Below are 18,905 nucleotides of genomic sequence, written 5' to 3'. Positions count from 1 at the left end.
CAATCTTTACAAATGGCATCCTTAGAAGGAGCCCAAGGTGAAAGACATATGGGGCTACCACATTTATTTCCATTTCAACAATGCCAGTTGCCTGGCAGTCCTACTCATCTTTCTAGTCAGTAGCATCTGAAACAATCATGCAGCTAATCCAGTCAGACTTGAGTCAGAGACATCTGATCTGCATACTTGTTCATGGTCTAGGGCTAAACGTATTAGAGGCCGTGGATCAACAAGAGAGCCAGGCAATGTGCATTGTGTAAAAGGAAATAAATATGTCAGCCTCCATATGTCTCTCTCCTCGAGTTCCCTTTAAAAGTCCAACAGCAGATGACATTTAAAGCTTTAGATACTATAAACAGCTCATTGACCCCTGCACACTTATGTGCATATAGTAAACTGTATTTTTTAATATGCATTAATACATTTGTACTCATCTTTTGTCCTGTACCATAATTGAATCTGAAAATGTACATTACTGCATCAAAGTGTTTCTATGTGTCTCTGAACATCCGGCTGTAGTAAGGATCTGTGAACAGGCCACACAATGAATTGATACTAGCATGTTTTCTACCAGAAAATCATATCAACTTGCTTTAAAAACACACTAATGTGAAGAGACTCTATTTAAATGAAGCGTAACAAATCATAACGGCTGGTTAATCAAATTTAATTAACAAAAGACAGGCTTAAAGAACGCCAATAGGTCTACTTATCTTTGTGAACTCTATAGTAAATGGTTTGTGGTGTATAGTGAAAATATTGCTGAATAGCACATTGGTAATACAATTTAATAAAGATGGTATGAACTTACCAGTTCACCATCATAGCAGCATTGTTTTCAGCGATAAATGGCAATTCCCCTGTAACTTTTAAAGCAAGCAATAGGAGGAGGTGGACTGCCCGGTGATTCATGACGCCAGGTTGAATCAGGAGTCTCTAGATCACAGTGTATTCTGATGCCAAAACTTGTCCCAGCACTAAACTCTGCTTTTGCTAGCTGTGTCACCAGCTGGTCACTAATAGAGCAGGAAGGGTCTTTCAAGTGCAGCTGAGCCATATACAGTGCATCTGGGTAGGAAGGATTCTGATTGCAGGATGGATCACAAAGAGCAGGACACAGATTGTAACCAGGGATTAGTAAAATACAGAAATCCGATTTTGCCAGGGAAAGCATCAGTCATCAATGGATTTTCTAAACCTCATCAAGGCTCTCAGTCAGACTGTAATCACTTTTCTACGTAGTAACTTCTCATTTGGTTCTTTTATATGTGCATTGTGTTCTGTGCCATTGGTTTCGTGCAATCATGGTAAAAATGACTGTTTATGTTTATATATATTTAGTTGTCTCTTTTCTTTTTAGGTGAATATACAGTGATGACAGCACATTTTCATTTAAAAAGGAAAATCGGCTACTTTGTTATCCAAACATACTTGCCATGCATAATGACGGTGATTTTATCTCAAGTATCCTTCTGGTTAAACAGAGAATCTGTTCCAGCTCGAACAGTGTTTGGTAAGTTGAAAGTAGCGATTTGAATGTTGCTATAAGAATAAGACAGCAACAGTCTTTCTTTACAGTTTAAAGTGGACCTGAACGCAAAATTTCCTAACATACGCACCAGCATAATAGCATTTAAAGAAAAATATTTCTTTGTTACAACTGATCAAAATCCTGCAATACATCTGCAATGTTTCTACTGCCTGCTTTCATGGGAACAGATATATTGTTAACACCTTGTGTTTACCAATTAGCTTTTCTGCCATGGCAGTCAGCTGACACAGGTGAGAGATAAAATTACAACTTGTGATTAGGCTCAGATGAGGTAGGATTAGACAGGCTAGACCAGTGATGGCTAACCTTGGCACTCCAGCTGTGGTGAAACTACTGAAAAGTCCCATGAGTCATTGCAATCTGACAGCTCTAAGCATAACGCGGGGAGGCAGAGGCATGATGGGATTTGTAGTTTTGTCACAGCTGGAGTGCCAAGGTTAGCCATCACTGAGCTAGACTCTCTAAATGAATACATTGTGCATTTCTCTATGTATTCCTTCGGTCCTGTGCAAGAGTTCAGGTCCACTTTAACAGGCAAATTGCTAGTCAATGATAGGTAGAGATGGCACGAACCTCCGATTTTCGGTTCGCGAACTTCCGCAAAAGTTCAGTTCGCGCAAACTTTCGCGAACCGCAATAGACTTCAATGGGGTGGCGAACTTTGAAAACTAGAAACACTTATGCTGGCCAGAAAAGTGATGGAAAAGATGTTTCAAGGGGTCTAACATCTGAGTTTTTGCATGGATGAGTGGGATAGACGCCAAAAGTCCCGGGGGAAAATCTGGATTTGACGCAAAGCAGCATTTTAAGGGCAGAAATCACATTGAATGCTAAATTGCAGGTTTAAAGTGCTTCAAAACAGCTTGCATGTGTATACATCAATCAGGTAGTGTAATTAAAATACTGCTTCACACTGACACACCAAACTCATTGTGTAACACACCGCAAACAGCTCTTTGTATTGTGACGGCCATGCTGGACTGGTGCGCATCATGGCGAGAGTGCAGGCCATGGCGGTTTTCAAGCCCATATGGACACCAGGCTGTGGTAGCTCAATGATAGAACAACAGTGACTGTCCAGCTGATCAAATTTTGTCTGTCCACAATGAAGCAACGACCTTATTATCTTGGGTGTGAACCCCCCGCCCCCTGGAACACTCATATAGCCGTCAATCATTGCTTCATTGTGATATGCAAGCCCCTTCACCACGGCAAGGTAATGACCACGAAAGGGAATTGGCACATGTACATGCCTTTTTTTTTTTTTATTGCAGCTGCAGTGCAGCCAGAAAAATTAGGCAGGCATGTACACGCATCAGAAAAAGTAGTATAGCGGCCGCTGCTAGCAGCATCCTTAAAAATTCAGGAATCCACCAGGAGTCCTGGACCCTGTTGGTGGTGGCGGAAAAGGCAGTCAAGCGGCCTGCGGGCAGAGGAGCTGTGTGTGGGGACTGACTTAGTCTTCAGGCGGCCACCAGCCAGTAGCCCTCCGGGATCCATGCCTCATTCAGAATCAGAATAAGAATCAATTTTATTTCGCCAAGTAAGTTTGCACCTACAAGGAATTTGTCTTGGCAGTTGCTTAACAAACACAAACACAAACAAAAACAATACAAGGGCAGACAGTGTGTATATTACAAGTCAAGGACATTATAAGTATAGTGGCAGTAAGCAGTGTGAGAATTGTTCATTTACAGTTCTGTGCTGATTACTATCAAGTCCTAGCAGCTCTAACGTGGTTCAGCATTAAGTATGGCTACCGCTTGAGGAAAAAAGCTGTTCCTGTGTCTGGAGGTTTTGGTAGCGATTGACCGGAATCTTACTCCTGAAGGCATGCGCTGGAAGATGGAGTGAGCTTGGTGAGAGGGGTCAGAGGCAATTCATTTTGATAAAGGTGAGGTACTGAATACTTTTGTGAATTAGGCAAATTCTCAGTGACAGGCACAGTGACACTGCATGCGCTCATGTAGGTAGGTGGGTGCACTGTGAACAACATGTAGGTATATGCAGTGATGGGTATTATAATGTGCACCTGTCACACACAGACTGGTACCGGACAGGCACAGTGACACTGCGTGCGCTCATGTAGGTAGGTGGGTGCACTGAACGGAAGAACAGGTAGGTATATGCAGTGATGGGTATTACAATGTGCACCTGTCAAACATAGACAGGTGCCAGACAGGCACAGTGACACTGCGTGCGCTCACGTAGGTAGGTGGGTGCACTGTGAACAACCGGTAGGTATATGCAGTGATGGGTATTATAATGTGCACCTGGCAGAGTAGTAATTATACCACCAAGGGGCCAAAGGCCAGCTGCGACTGACAGACAGGGCTGTATATACTGCAAGTGGGCCACACACACACACACAAAAAAGTAGATCACAAGAACAACATTAGCTCTCAAAAGAGCTGTTGAGGGGTGCTTTTTTAGCAATAAGAATCAGCAAGGAGCAAGCTAAGAAGCCTACAAGAGCCTAACTAAGCTTTCCCTTTAGGTCTCTGCACAGCAGCTCTCCCTTTTCTAATTACTGCAGGCACACGAGTGAGTGAAAAGCCTGACGCTGCCTGCCTTTTATAAGGGGGGGGTGGAGCTCCAGGAGAGAGTGTAGCCTGATTGGCTACAATGTGCCTGCTGACTGTGATGTAGAGGGTCAAAGTTGACCCTAATGATGCACTATGGGGGCGAAGTTCGCCTGTAAACCGTTTGGGCCATCTCTAATGATAGGTGCAGCAAAGCATCAGTTTTGGCACTGTAGAATTTCAGCACATAACCAGAAAGTAATAATATCACCATATCTAGATTAAAAGAATTAAAAGAATTAAAAGAATTTTTAATTTAGTTTATATTAAGTTTAGATTTATGGTGGGTAGTTGGAGATGTCAATATAACTGTAAATGCTGATAAACCAAGCAGAGCATTCACAGCACCAAATTGTCACTAATATTATCACACTGTTATTTATTATACAGTCATGACTAAAAATATTGTCACCCTTGTATTTATGTCAGATAATACATCACTTCTCCCTGAAAGCTTTTGCAATTACAAATACTTTGGTATTGTTATGTACATTTATTTTATTGCCAATGGGTAAACACAAAAAAAAGCAGAGAAAATGTCTCACAAAACATTAAAAATGGCATGGACAAAATTTGGGTCCTTATCAGAATGGTACGAGATAATTGTATTTCAAGCATGGAATGCTCCTCTAAATTGTAATTTCAGGCCCCTTTTACACTACTCTGCTGTGTCGCCCCACGTCACACTTCCCCGCCACAAGAGCCATGCAAATCTATGGGGATTTGCGCACTTCACCTGATGCAAAGACTGCAGCAGGTTGCCGCATGATCTGTGGCTACCTCACGGATTATGCAGCAATGCAAGTCAATGGGGGATGCAACAAGTGTGAACAACGGCAGCACACATGCGTGGACTGATGTAAATCCGAGTGACCTACTTCTTGCCCAGGGAGAATGTCACCGAGCGGGGGGTGGCACTATGCATATGACCCTGTCACTGCACCATGGAGCAGGGTCATATGCATATGGATTTCTGCGGTGTCGTCATGCGGTGGCAGACTCCCCTGCTGTGATCAACACAACGCTGGGGTGTAAAAGGCGCCTCAAGTGTACCTGAGGTGTCAAAAAGTAAATACTTACCTAAGAAGAGGGAGCCTCTGAAGATTACCGACAAGGGCTTCTAGGTAGAAACATTGGGGTTATGCTTCAGGCATAAGTGACGTCCTACTGTGCCTGCACACGTATATATAGCCATGCCTGCTGGCAGCAAGCCAGAGCCACTCACGGGTACAGAGCTCATGCCAGAAAAGAAGCATGGCCTTGATGTTAAGGAGGGTCCCTGGCTGCAGCTGAGAACAGTAGGACACTGTGGAGGCTTTCCTCTCCTTAGGTAAGTATTTACTTTTTGGGCTTTTTGACGCCTCGAGTAAACTTGAGGAACCATTTACACCTAAGTGGTGCAGCGATAACAGTGATTCCTTCTAGACAATGTGGATGCCTTGGGTTCTCTTTAACTCACCTATACAATTAACAGGTGCTGACAATATGAAAATTCCCACTTGCAACCAATTAAAATGGATAATGATGACCCAGTCTTTTTTGTTGTTTGTGTGTATCACACTGAGCATGGAGAAGAGAAAACAGAGTAAAGAATTACATGAGGATTAAAACTAAAATTATAAAAATTATTTTAAAAAAAATATTGTAAAGAAGTTTACAGCCCATGGCACTGTAGCTAGTCTCTTTGGATGTGAACAAGATTGAAAAATAGATATGTTACAACAAAAAAATTCTTGCAATGGTGGATAAAGAGTCTCAATCAATTTCCAAATTAACCTGTGGGCACACAGTGTTAGCTCGCACTATCTCTGACCATCTGAACGAAAAGAGACGCTATGGGAGGAGACCCAGGAGGATTCCCCCGCCCACACAGGAACATAAACATAAACAGGAACATAAACAAGCCAGGTTGGAGTTTGCTAAAAGTTACCTGCGGATGCCACAATCCTTCTAGGAGAATGTATTGTTTGGTAACACACATCATTTGAAAGTTTACAGAAACTAAAAATAGAGACCTTCAAAGAAAAGAACATGGTCCCTTTTTTCTTTGCTTGTTAGTGTTCTCTGGGTGCCAAAATGATAAATAATTATGACTATACCAAAGCATTTGTAATTGCAACAATTTTCTGATAGAAAATGTGCATTTTCTGGCAAGATGCAAGGTTACTAATATTTTTGGCGTGACTGAATAATAACAGTTTTTTAATGACAGTGACAATTTGATGATGTGTAATCTCTGTCTGGTTAATCAGTAGCATTTAAAGCTATAGCCTATGTCTTTATATTGACATCTCTAACTATCTACCATGACCCTAATTCCTGAACTTACTTAAACTATAACTATCCCCTCTTTTTGTCCATGACTGTATATACAGATCAGTCCATCCTAGGAACATTTTATCTGTATATGTAGACAAGACAAGACAAAACACAGAACATTTATATTGCACATTTCTCCTGGCGGACTCAAAGTGATGCAGCCACTTGGGCCCGCTCAGTAGGCAGTAGCCATGTTAGGGAGTCTTGCCCAAGGTCTCCTTACTGAATAGATGTAGGCTAACTGAACAGGAAGAGTCAAGAATTGACCCCTGGTCACCTGTGCCAGAGGTCGCCTGTGCCTGAACCAGTACACTATGCAGCCACCCCTGAACTGTCTTACAATAATTAACTACTTAACGACCGTGTCATGCCAATGGCCATGAATGCGGCGGCAACCCCAGGACCGCCTAACGCCGATTGGCGTCAGGTCCTGGGGCCGGCTACTGTATCTCCTGCTTGGGGGGCGGAGCTCCACCCCGCCTTCAGTCTCCGAGCAGCGATCGCCACTCGGGAGACTGTTAGACGGCAAAACCGCCATCTAATTACCATGTACAGCGCTGCGATTTGCTGTCCCCTCCATACACTGGCCTGGGAGTGATTGGCTGTCATAGGCTGAAGACTATGACAGCTGATCACGCTGATTGGCTGGCGGGGGGAGGAAGGGAGGGAGCAGAGAAACAGGAACGAAAAAAAAGTAAATTTTATAAAAACAAACAAACATTAATATTTATTTAAAAAAAAGTAAACACAGCGGGGGTGGTGGTGGGGGGGGGGGGGGGTGGCATCAGACCCCACCAACAGAAAGCTCTGTTAGTGGGGAGAAAAGGGTAGGAATCACTTGTGTGCTGTGTTGTGAGGCCCTGCAGCTTGGCCTTAAAGCTGCAGTGGCCTATTTAGTTAAAATTGGCCTGGTCTTGGAGGGGGGGGGGGGGGGGGTTAACACTGCGGTCCTCAAGTGGTTAAGAAGAATTATGGTGGTCAGATATTTGCAAATCAAGACAAAAGTGATTCTTGCTTTGCTACGAAGAGTTAAATCTCATGTAATAAGTGGCCTTCCATTATTCCCAGACATCAGAACCTTGTCACAGCACATATGTACACATGGCCAGCTCTGCACTTAAATTCATCTTACATTCTTTTAAAGTATTAATAGATGCTTAAAAGCTGCTTTGAACTGTTGCTTGCACATTATGTCTCAGGAAATATTAAGTGCACCTGTCATTAGAGAAACTCTTTCTAATTAATGATACTTTTCTTATTCTGTGCTGATTTATTTGACTGTAATGCCCTAAATATCACCTCCATCCTGCAATCGGGATTGTCAGAGAAAAGGCAGAATATTTGAACTGCATACTTGGTTCAGCAAAGTGATGTAGAAATTTAGATTGTAAACCTTTGGCAGGGCCGATGTTACCATAGGGGTAAAGGAGGCAATTACCTCAGGGTCCCAAAGTGCTGCCAGGCCTCCCCAGGTCTCCCCTTGGCTTGGGTTCCCCAAGGCCCCTGCAAAGTATTGTCAGTATAGAAACATATCTGTCCCAGTGCACTGCTCCATCCATGCTCCCTCATCTTCATCCTTGCTGGCTGCGTCATCTCCGTGACCCATCGCATGTCATTACACAATAGAGATGGCCCGAACGGTTCGCATGCAAACTTATTCGTGCGAACATCGCTGGTTCGCGTTCGCGATCAACGTGAACTTTATGCAAGTTTGACCCGCCCCCTATACTACATCATTGGGCTAAACTTTGACCCTCTACATCACAGTCAGCAGACACATGGAAGCCAATCAGGCTACACTCCCTCCTGGTGCCCCCCTCCTTATAGAAGGCCATGTTCTCACTCAGTCTGCTCAGATATTAGGGAGAGAAGGGAGAGACATTGGAGATGAGATAGGGAAAGCTTAGTTAGGCTGTTGTTAGGCTTGTTAGCTTGCTCCATGCTGATACTTATTGCTGAAAAGCACCCCAAAACAGCTCTTTTGAGAGCTAATGTTCTTGTGATCTGTTTTTTTTTTTTGTGTGGCCCACTGACACTTGCATATACAGCCCCAGCTGGCCCTTGCTAATTGCTATACTGTGCCAGGCCCAGCACATTCAGTGCCTACCTTTTTACTACACCTGTGTGTGTGACAGTTGCACATTTGTAATACCAGTCCATGCATACCTGTTCATGTTCACTGCACCTGTGTGACTGCACGCAGTTTTATATACCAGTCACTGCATACCTGTTCAGTGTACCTGTGTGTGTGACAGCTGCACATTTGTAATACCAGTCCGTGCATACCTGTTCATGTTCACTGCACCTGCGTGACAGCACACAGTTTTATATACCAGTCAATGCATACCTGTTCAGTGTACCTGTGTGTGTTATAGCTGCACATTTGTAATACAAGTCCGTGCATATCTGTTCACTGCACCTGTGTATGTGACAGCTGCACATTGTATTGATACCAGTCCCTGCATACCTGTTCACTGCACCTGTGTGACAGCATGCAGTTTTATATACCAGTCACTGCATACCTGTTCACTGTACTTGTGTGACTGCACATTGTATTAGTCAAGTCAGTGCATACCTTTCACTTCATGGTAGGCCACCCAGCAGGTCTGTTCAAGGCCATGCTGTCGTGATTTTGTGCGGCCCTGGACCAAAGTACAGTGTTCAGAAGGCACATGCCATCAACCCCCAAGATTGTCAGGACGTAGTTGACTATTTAACACAGAACACCTCATCTTCCTCAGCTTTCGCACGGAACCGTGACATAGCTTCCTCCTCCTGCTCTGTTTCTGGCAGCCCAGTTTACTTATCTACAAGCTGATTTGGATATCCGCAAATAATTCTCCCTCTTGCCGCTAATCAGGTGCCTCCGGGAGCCCAAATTTATCTTCATAGCCACATATCCAAAGTGGGAGGGGAGCTTTAGGAGCGGGTTATAGGTTAGGTTTAGGCACCAACAGGGGGGTCTTAGGATTAGGCCTCACTTGGGGGGGTGTTAGGATTAGGCACAACCGGGTGGCGGGGTTAGGATTAGGCCCCACCAGGGGGATTTAAGGATTATGCACCCCCAGGAGGGTTTAGGGTTAGGCATCACCAGGGGGGGTCTTAGGGTTAGGAACCACCAGGGAAGGGTTCTGTGTGAGAATAGGGTTAGTCAAATATCGTAAATATTACTGATATTTTGCTAATGGCAGTCCCCTGCATCCTTTTTTTCCAGGCGCCTTTATTTCATGTATGCCTTGTTGCAAGTTTTTGTAGTTAACATAAGACAAATACATTTTAACATTGTCTAAAAGATTGTTGGACTGGCTCTGTTTTATGTCATGGCATGTTCACTTTAAGCTAAACATTACCTAAATCTCTTTTTAAAATGTACAGCTTTGCTTTATAGCCAGTGCATTCCGTTTACCATTAAAAAAAATGTGTGAAGTTGTTATCTAGGGCAAACAGATCACAGATGCCATCTTTTTATGTAAGCTGGTAAATAACAACAATGCTTTTATTGAAGACATCTATTACCTTTTGCAAATAGTTCTTATGAATATAAAGCCTGTAGTTTATGATCCACCGCATAGTCTTGTTTTTACTAGCTTGGTATAACTAATAGGCTACCTGTACAGGCTCCCCCACAGTCCCTCTCTCACCCAAGCAGAGGCAATGTGAGTTACACAATTAAAACATTTTTTTGAAAAGCGCATTCAGTGCTTTCATCCTTTTTTCACAAGTTAGAATGAATGAAATCACATTAAACATTACAGGAATCTTTCTTTCTTCTCAGACCTTTTGCATGATAATCACAGTCTTTTGATTTAACTTGAAAAGGATATAACAGGAGAATCTCAGACTTAAAACAAACACTCCTCCACATCTCTTTTATGGGAAGAGAACATGACACAAGGGGTGATGGGGGTTAAAATCGATTCTTTACATTTCAAACCCTTAATTGTAATTGAACAGAAAATGAATCCTGCTGAAAGAAGGTGAAATGCTTTGTAGGGTGAATTTCCAGATTGCTTATAGAGGTTTAAGTTAAAAAATGAAGGCTTTCTGAAAGCAGTGGTGTATTACATAAATATCATCAGTGATGTTCTGAAGGTTTATTATAGTGTTTGTTCACACCTACAGTGGTGCTTGAAAGTTTCTGAACCCCTATTAATATATATTTAATATTTCTGCAGATAATCTAAAATGTGATCTGTATCTCACACAAGTTGTAAAACTAGATAAAGAGAACCCAGTAAAAAAAAATTGGGATTACTTTAAAAAAAAAAGAAAATTATCCAGTTACATATTTCTTTAAAGCGGACCCAAACCAAACATTTTTTTAATTCAAATTTTAGTTGCACCACTCTGACACATACAAAGATAAATAAACACTCCTTCAAACCTATGAGCATTTCAGTGCATGCTTTTTACCCTTCTCTTTTCATAAATAGGGTCATACAGGTGGCAGCCATTACTTCTGCGCTTAGTAGGGTGTTTTCATGGGTGTGTTTGTAGCTCATGGGTGTGTTTGTCATCAGCTCACAGGGGCGTCGTCTATGTGAAATCTCACACAAGCTCAGATCACCTCCCCTGTGGCATCATCAGTAGCAGCCTGTGTTTTGTTTGTTTTTTTATCTCCTCCACCAGTCTGCCAGCTTCTGTCCCAGCAATATGAAAGGAAGGGAGGGGTTCCTCTAATAAATGTTAAATATTTTATATTTGTCATCATGCAGCTGAAAAAAGGCTGCTAATTATTATTATAATTTAGAAAATAGATTTTATTTCTAAAATCTTGTATTTTTAATTTGGGTCCACTTTAACCACTTCAGGCCCACAGGTTTACACCCTCCCCTACCCCTAGTGACCAGGCCATTTTTCACAATACAGGGCTGTGCAGCTTGGTCAGGTTGCTGCACAGCATTACAACTTAACAACAACTGAATATTGTCTCCTTTTATTGTCCTTAATAGGAAACTCTGCCGCAGGTCTCTGATCGCTGCTGCAATATTTTATTTTTATGTGCCGTCCTGTGATTTAGGACGCCCTGTGCCATCCTAATCACCATATGATGGCGATTGGCACTCATCGGCATCAGCCTATGAGAGGCCACACATTATGAGCTGCTCTGAGGGACAGCCGAGTGTCCCTCGTACAGCTCTGCAGGAGATTGCAGAGCTGTACAAATGTAAACAAAAGGGGATCTCTTTCCCCTTTTGGCTCTGAACAGTCTATTGTGGCTAGCAGGCTGATCACTGAGCGGAGCTCTGTGAACTGGCAGGGAACGATCGCACATTCTCTGCTAAACGGCAGCTCCAGGACTTGACGCCAATCGGCATTAGGCGGTCCTGGGGCTGCCACCGCGGTCACGCCCATCAGCGTGACGTGGTCGTTAGGTACTTAAAGCCGGATTTATACTTTTTTTTATACGTTTTTTGTGGTGCAATGTGGTACTTGCATCGCATCGGATTACAGAAACCAGCTTTTATATGACCCTGCGCCACTATGCAGAGAATGTCATATGCATATCGCTGAGTGACATACTCCCTGCTGGGCAGGAAGTACATCACTGGGATTCCCGTCTGTCCACACATGCATGCAGCATCGCACTGTGATCCCGTTTTTTTTTTCCAACAATAATTTTTATTGACTCGGATGCAAGATTTAACAAAGGTTTTGACAATTGCAGTTCAAGCTTGGTAATACAATTATTATAATAGTAACAATTCGAAAGTGGAACATGAATGTAGACTAGAGCATTGTAAGTAGATTTGTAAAGTATAATAATCTGTTTAGGGAATGAATATTAATAGCTTGTAGGGTGCTAGAAGTAGACCTCCCGTCCAGTCAATTTCTAACCTTAGGGGCCCGTTCACACTTAAAATCGCAGAACTTGAGGGAGTGATTTTCCCGCGATTAGCGCGGAAAAATCACTGGACACTGCGGCGGTTTTGGAGCGATCGCGATTAGCTGCTATGCACGCTAATCACAATCACAAATCGCGGAACGCTCGTCGCCGGCAAACCGCTGCACGCAGCGTGGTTGCGGTTATCGCTAACCGCAACCGCGGCAGTGAGAACACTCTAGCGGTTTGCCTTGAGCGGGAATCGTGCGATTCCCGCTCAGGTGTGAACGGGCCCTAAACGCTGACTGGTAGGGAGGTTTCCCTCCAGCTACTTTATTCAATTGACTCAGCAGTCTAGTGACCTGTCAACTGAGAATCGAGTGAGTGGTAGTTTGTATCTGGAACAAGCTTAGGATTCATGTAATTTGTGTACAGCAGATTACTACTGGAACAATGAGATTCAGTTGTTAATGAGGTTACATTGCTCTTTTCCATTTAAACACAATTAAATTAATTTGAAACATCAGTTTAAACGATATGTCAAATGTAAGTTTTGACTGTGTATTAAGGCAATAACAGGAGATTAGTGTTGGGCGAACATCTGGATGTTCGGGTTCGGTGTGGTTCGGCCGAACATGCCCCTGATGTTCGGCATGTTCAAGCCGAACCCCGAACCCAACCCGAACATGTCCCTTTGGGGCCCCTATAGGGTCCCAGCATAAAAGGAGAGCATGCCCCGAGCGTGGGGGGGGGGGGTCGGAAATGCCCCCACTCCTCCCCGCTAAGCTCTCCCTTCTGCCGGTACCCTATAATTAAATTTAAATGCCCAAAAGTACCTGAGGAGGAGGAGGGCAGGAAGAGGGAAGCCGGAGTTCTTGGGCACTAGTACCATCTGGTGCTTCCGCCCTCTCTTGACGCACTTCCTGTTTACATTTGAAGTCGCGTCAAGAGGGCGCAGAAGTACCGCGATGACGCGAACGAGAGTACGCGTCATCTACATGATGACACGTACCCTCGTACGCGTCATCGCGGTACTTCTGCGCACTCTTGACGCGACTTCAAATGTAAACAGGAAGTGCGTCAAGAGAGGGCGGAAGTACCAGATGGTACTAGCGCCCAAGAACTCCGGCTTCCCTCTTCCTGCCCTCCTCCTCCTCAGGTACTTTTGGGCACTTAAATTTAATTATAGGGTACCGGCAGAAGGGAGAGCTTAGCGGGGAGGGGAGGGGGGCATTTCCGCCCCCCCCCCCCCCCACGCTCGGGGCATGCTCTCCCTTTATGCTGGGACCCTATAGGGGGCTATGTTCGGCCGGACACGGCTGTGTTTGGCCGAACAAAGAAGGCCTGTTCGGCTTCGGGCAGCGTGCCCGAGCACCCTCCCGAACACCATGAGGTGTTCGGGGGGTGCCGAACCGAACCCGAACAGGCCAAAATCCGGGCGAACCCGAACAGTGGCGAACACTGTTCGCCCATCACTACAGGAGATAACATGACCCGAGAAACATAGAACAGAACAATACAAAGAAAGAAATTAAAATAAGAAAATAAGAAAAATAAAATAAAACTTATCTTGTGTTCTCAAATACTATTCAGTGTATTTGTGAGTGCCAAAGTGGGATGTTTACTATATGCATATACTTATTTCTTGATATTTGATAGAGAGTAACCCTGGCCTTAGGTAGTTTTCCATTAGAATGTTACGTTTATAAATCGCTATGAGATTGGTAAAGTCTAACTTATCTGTGGACTTCCAGTTGGCAGTTATTGTGCTTTGGGAGGCTAGGAGTAGGTGGCATATGTGTATACGGTATTTTATATCTATTTTGTCCAAATATATGCACAATAGTGCTAGTTTTGGTGTTAAGTGGCACATAGGGTCCCAATGTTGCGATATATAGAGTTCTACTGACTTCCAAAGATCTGAGACTATTGGGCATTACCAAAGCATGTGTATTAAAGTTCCTGTATAATTAGAGCATTTCTGTGATCCCGTTTTTTACACTTACGCATTGACTTGCATACCTATGCGGTAGGCACGGTTCATGCAGCAACGCACTACAGACTTTGCATCAGGAATGCAGTGTTTTGGTTACTTCTGGCAAACCTTGATGCAACATGTTAACTGTGCAAGTCTCCATAGACTTGCTAGGCCCTTTTCGGTGGGGATACAGCAGGGAAGCCTAATGCAGGGCATGCAGGCTGCAGGTGTAAAAGGGGCCTAGGAGTCTGAGGTATGTGATACTTTAATTTAATAATTCATATGACCAGCTTAGCTATCAGTAACTTTAAACATTTCTGGCAACGTATCATAAGTTCTGCTTGTTTACTTGGAGGAATGTTAGCCCTCTATAAAACATTTGACGGCTTTGTATTTTTCTGAGCTTCCTTGCATTAACTGCCCACAACAGGTCCTTACACAATATTTCACCAGGTTTCCTATGAGAGGTCCTAGACCCTGTGGGTAGAAAAAAGGACAGAAACACCAGGAGCCCAATATGGGGTAGTATGTTAAAATTGCAAGGGTTTTAGGCAACATAATAGTGCAAGAAAACTCATAAACCAGGGTTGCAACCAAAGCAACCTCCATAGGCGCATGTGGAGAACCTCATCTCCACTCAGTTATTAAGAAGGAGCCCCATGGGCTTTATTTAGATGGTTGCTGTAACGATTGGTGTCAGCACACAGAGTATTTCTGATTATTGGTGATCTACAGTATCACCAATAATACAGATGCTATACCCGATTATGTGTGATCTGCAGATTCACCAATAATACCAGTATAGCTTGACACAGGACACCTAATGTGGTAAAGTGTTTGGTGCAAAAGTAAGAAAGGTTATCTCCCGAGGAGCGGGAGATACAAACTCTACTGCAGCCAGTGAACCCCTGAGGTGCAGGTGGCCACTGGCTGTCTTCAAGCTGACCTCCTCAAGCAGAGGAGAGACAGACTGTACTGCAGCCAAGGATTCCCTGATAATTGGGAATCAGACTGTACTGCAGACAAGGATTTCCTGATGGATTGGGAATCAGACTGTAGTGCAGCCAGTGGACTCATATGGGGTAGAGCCCCCTGACTGAACTGCAAGAAGGACTTCCTGAGGAGCAGGTAACCCTTGCAGCTAATTGACACCTGGAGGATTAGTGTCACGAGTAGTAAAGTAAGACTGATCACTCAAGGGATGAGTGACAGTCAGAAGGGTCAGACAGGCCAGGTCGGCAACACACAAGTAGGTAAGGTACAGAGACAGAAGGCTGATTCGGTAACCGGGTACAAGCAAGGTTGGAAACTGGTAGACAGATGGGCAGAGGTACCGAATCAGAAAGCAAGAGAGAGGTCAACAGAGCAAGAGGTCATAACAAATATCAATACGCACAATCCTAGTCTAAGGTGTGAGGTCCTTGGTCTCGACACCCGAGAACTAGTCTAAAGAATAACACAGTATCCTATACTAGGGTGTGAGGTCCTTGGTCTCAACACCTGGGAACTGGTCTAAAGTATAACACAGCAATGACACAGCAATCCTATACTTGAGTGTAAGGTCCTTGGTCTCAACACCCTGGGACTGGTCTAAAGTATAACACAGTAATGACACAGTAATCCTATACTTGGGTGTGAGGTCCTTGGTCTCAACACCCTGGAACTGGTCTAAAGTATAACACAGTAATGACACAGTAAACTTCAAGAGCGGAATCTGGCTAAGTGTGAATTCCCAGTTCCAACTGGTTCTAACACACTGTAGGATCTGATTGAGGTCTGAGTGCTCACACGTAGAGATGAGCGTAATGACCTAATTACGATTTTGCGAAATTTCGCGTAATTAGTGTAATTACGATTATGGCCGTAAGTACATAATCGTAATGAAGAAGGATTTCGCGAAATTTCGCGTAAGCGTAATTTTCGCGTAATTTTCGCATTACAGTCGTATCATGCTGTAATTTCGCATTAAACGCTACCGTAATTTCGCGTTAAACCGTAACGCTCCGTATAATATAAAAAAGCCGCCGACTTTAAGGGTTAATAGCAAAGCCCCCTTAAATGCTAAGAGCCTCAAATTTGGAGAATATATTAAGGAGATCAGGAGGAATAAGAGGAAAAAATTTTTTTTCAAAAAGACCTTATAGTTTTTGAGAAAATCGATGTTAAAGTTTCAAAGGAAAAATGTAAACATTTAAAAACCCGCCGACTTTAACGGTTAATAGCAAAGCCTGCTTAAAGTTTAGGAACACCAAATTCCCAGGGTATATTAAGGGGATCAGTGGGAATAAGAGGAAAAAAACATTTTTCAAAAAGACCTTATAGTTTTTGAGAAAATCGATTTTTAAGTTTCAAGGGTGAAAATGTCTTTTAAATGCGGAAAATGTCAGTTTTTTTTGCACAGGTAACAATAGTGTATTATTTTCATAGATTCCCCCAAGTGGGAAGAGTTTTACTTACTTCGTTCTGAGTGTGGGAAATATAAAAAAAAAACGACGTGGGGTCCCCCCTCCCAGACCTCTTTAACCCCTTGTCCCCCATGCAGGCTGGGATAGCCAGAATGCGGAGCACCGGCCGCGTGGGGCTCCGCACCCTGACTATACCAGCCCGCATGGTCCATGGATTGGGGGGTCTCGGAAGGGGAGGGGCAGCCAAGATTTCCCCTCCCCCTCCGAGCCCTTGTCCAATCCAAGGACAAGGGGCTCTTCTCCACCTCCGATGGGCGGTGGAGGTGGAGGCCGCGATTTCCTGGGTGGGGGGTTCATGGTGGAATCTGGGAGTCCCCTTTAAAAAGGGGTCCCCCAGATGCCCACCCCCCTCCCAGGAGAAATGAGTATAGAGGTACTTGTAGTACCCCTTACCCATTTCCTTTAAGAGTTAAAAGTAAATAAACACACAAACACATAGAAAAAGTATTTTAATTGAACAAAAAACATAACCACGAAAAAAGTCCTTTAATATTCTTAATTAACCATTAATACTTACCTGTCCCTTTAAATAAATGATCCCACGCAATATCCTCGGAAATGTTCTATCAGTTACGATGTAACAAAGTTATTATGTAACAACTTTGTTACATTGTAACTACGCCGCACCCGACGCCACTCGCCGCTCAGCCGCCGCATACGCGTCCGTGCAGGACGCTAAGTCCCCGCAGCTCCCGCTGTCCACCCCGCCCACATCTGTCACCCACATGTCACCCACATGTGGGTGACATGTGGGTGACATGTGGGAGAGGCGGGGAGGGCAGCGGAGCCGGCGGGGACTTAGCGTCCTGCACGGACCCGACAGAGCTCTGAGCTATATAGCTCAGAGCTCTGAGAAGCATCTTTGTATTTGGGCTCCAAGGAGCCCCATTGGTCCTTAGCAGACCAATGGGGTTCCTTCAAATCAGAAGGAACCCCATTGGTCTGCTAAGGACCAATGGGGCTCCTTGGAGCCCAAATACAAAGATGCTTTTGAGAGCTCTGAGCTATATAGCTCAGAGCTCGGGTCCTGCAGCGCAGACGCGGTGGCGGCGGCGGCGGTGAGTGACGTCGCGTAGTTACAATGTAACAAAGTTGTTACATAATAACTTTGTTACATTGTAACTGATAGAACATTTCCGAGGATATTGCGTGGGATCATTTATTTAAAGGGACAGGTAAGTATTAATGGTTAATTAAGAATATTAAAGGACTTTTTTCGTGGTTATGTTTTTTGTTCAATTAAAATACTTTTTCTATGTGTTTGTGTGTTTATTTACTTTTAACTCTTAAAGGAAATGGGTAAGGGGTACTACAAGTACCTCTATACTCATTTCTCCTGGGAGGGGGGTGGGCATCTGGGGGACCCCTTTTTAAAGGGGACTCCCAGATTCCACCATGAACCCCCCACCCAGGAAATCGCGGCCTCCACCTCCACCGCCCATCGGAGGTGGAGAAGAGCCCCTTGTCCTTGGATTGGACAAGGGCTCGGAGGGGGAGGGGAAAACTTGGCTGCCCCTCCCCTTCCGAGACCCCCCAATCCATGGACCATGCGGGCTGGTATAGTCAGGGTGCGGAGCCCCACGCGTCCGGTGCTCCGCATTCTGGCTATCCCAGCCTGCATGGGGGACAAGGGGTTAAAGAGGTCTGGGAGGGGGGACCCCACGTCGTTTTTTTTTTATATTTCCCACACTCAGAACGAAGTAAGTAAAACTCTTCCCACTTGGGGGAATCTATGAAAATAATACACTATTGTTACCTGTGCAAAAAAAACTGACATTTTCCGCATTTAAAAGACATTTTCGCCCTTGAAACTTAAAAATCGATTTTCTCAAAAACTATAAGGTCTTTTTGAAAAAAAAATTTTTCCTCTTATTCCCACTGATCCCCTTAATATACCCTGGGAATTTGGTGTTCCTAAACTTTAAGCAGGCTTTGCTATTAACCGTTAAAGTCGGCGGGTTTTTAAATGTTTACATTTTTCCTTTGAAACTTTAACATCGATTTTCTCAAAAACTATAAGGTCTTTTTGAAAAAAAATTTTTTCCTCTTATTCCTCCTGATCTCCTTAATATATTCTCCAAATTTGAGGCTCTTAGCATTTAAGGGGGCTTTGCTATTAACCCTTAAAGTCGGCGGCTTTTTTATATTATACGGAGCGTTACGGTTTAACGCGAAATTACGGTAG

General features: G+C 43.9%; 2 protein-coding genes across 2 annotated transcripts in view; one reads left to right on the top strand and one right to left on the bottom strand.

Moving 5' to 3' along the window:
* GABRB3 (gamma-aminobutyric acid type A receptor subunit beta3) overlaps nt 1–1,049 on the bottom strand; it is a 666,404-nt gene extending 665,355 nt beyond the window's left edge. Inside the window, exon 1 of the mRNA XM_068268150.1 lies at nt 812–1,049. Within this exon, the coding sequence (XP_068124251.1) occupies nt 812–912 (101 nt within the window). The 5' untranslated portion in view covers nt 913–1,049. The remainder of the gene's footprint in view (nt 1–811) is intronic.
* Nucleotides 1–18,905, top strand: part of GABRA5 (gamma-aminobutyric acid type A receptor subunit alpha5) — a 380,379-nt gene that overhangs the window by 297,722 nt on the left and 63,752 nt on the right. The window contains exon 8 of the mRNA XM_068268152.1: nt 1,361–1,513. Within this exon, the coding sequence (XP_068124253.1) occupies nt 1,361–1,513 (153 nt within the window). The remainder of the gene's footprint in view (nt 1–1,360; nt 1,514–18,905) is intronic.

This window comes from Hyperolius riggenbachi, chromosome 2 (genome assembly GCF_040937935.1).
Source record: "Hyperolius riggenbachi isolate aHypRig1 chromosome 2, aHypRig1.pri, whole genome shotgun sequence".
In the NCBI taxonomy this organism is placed as follows: Eukaryota; Metazoa; Chordata; class Amphibia; order Anura; family Hyperoliidae; genus Hyperolius; species Hyperolius riggenbachi.
This window is presented reverse-complemented; position numbering and strand designations above follow the sequence as displayed.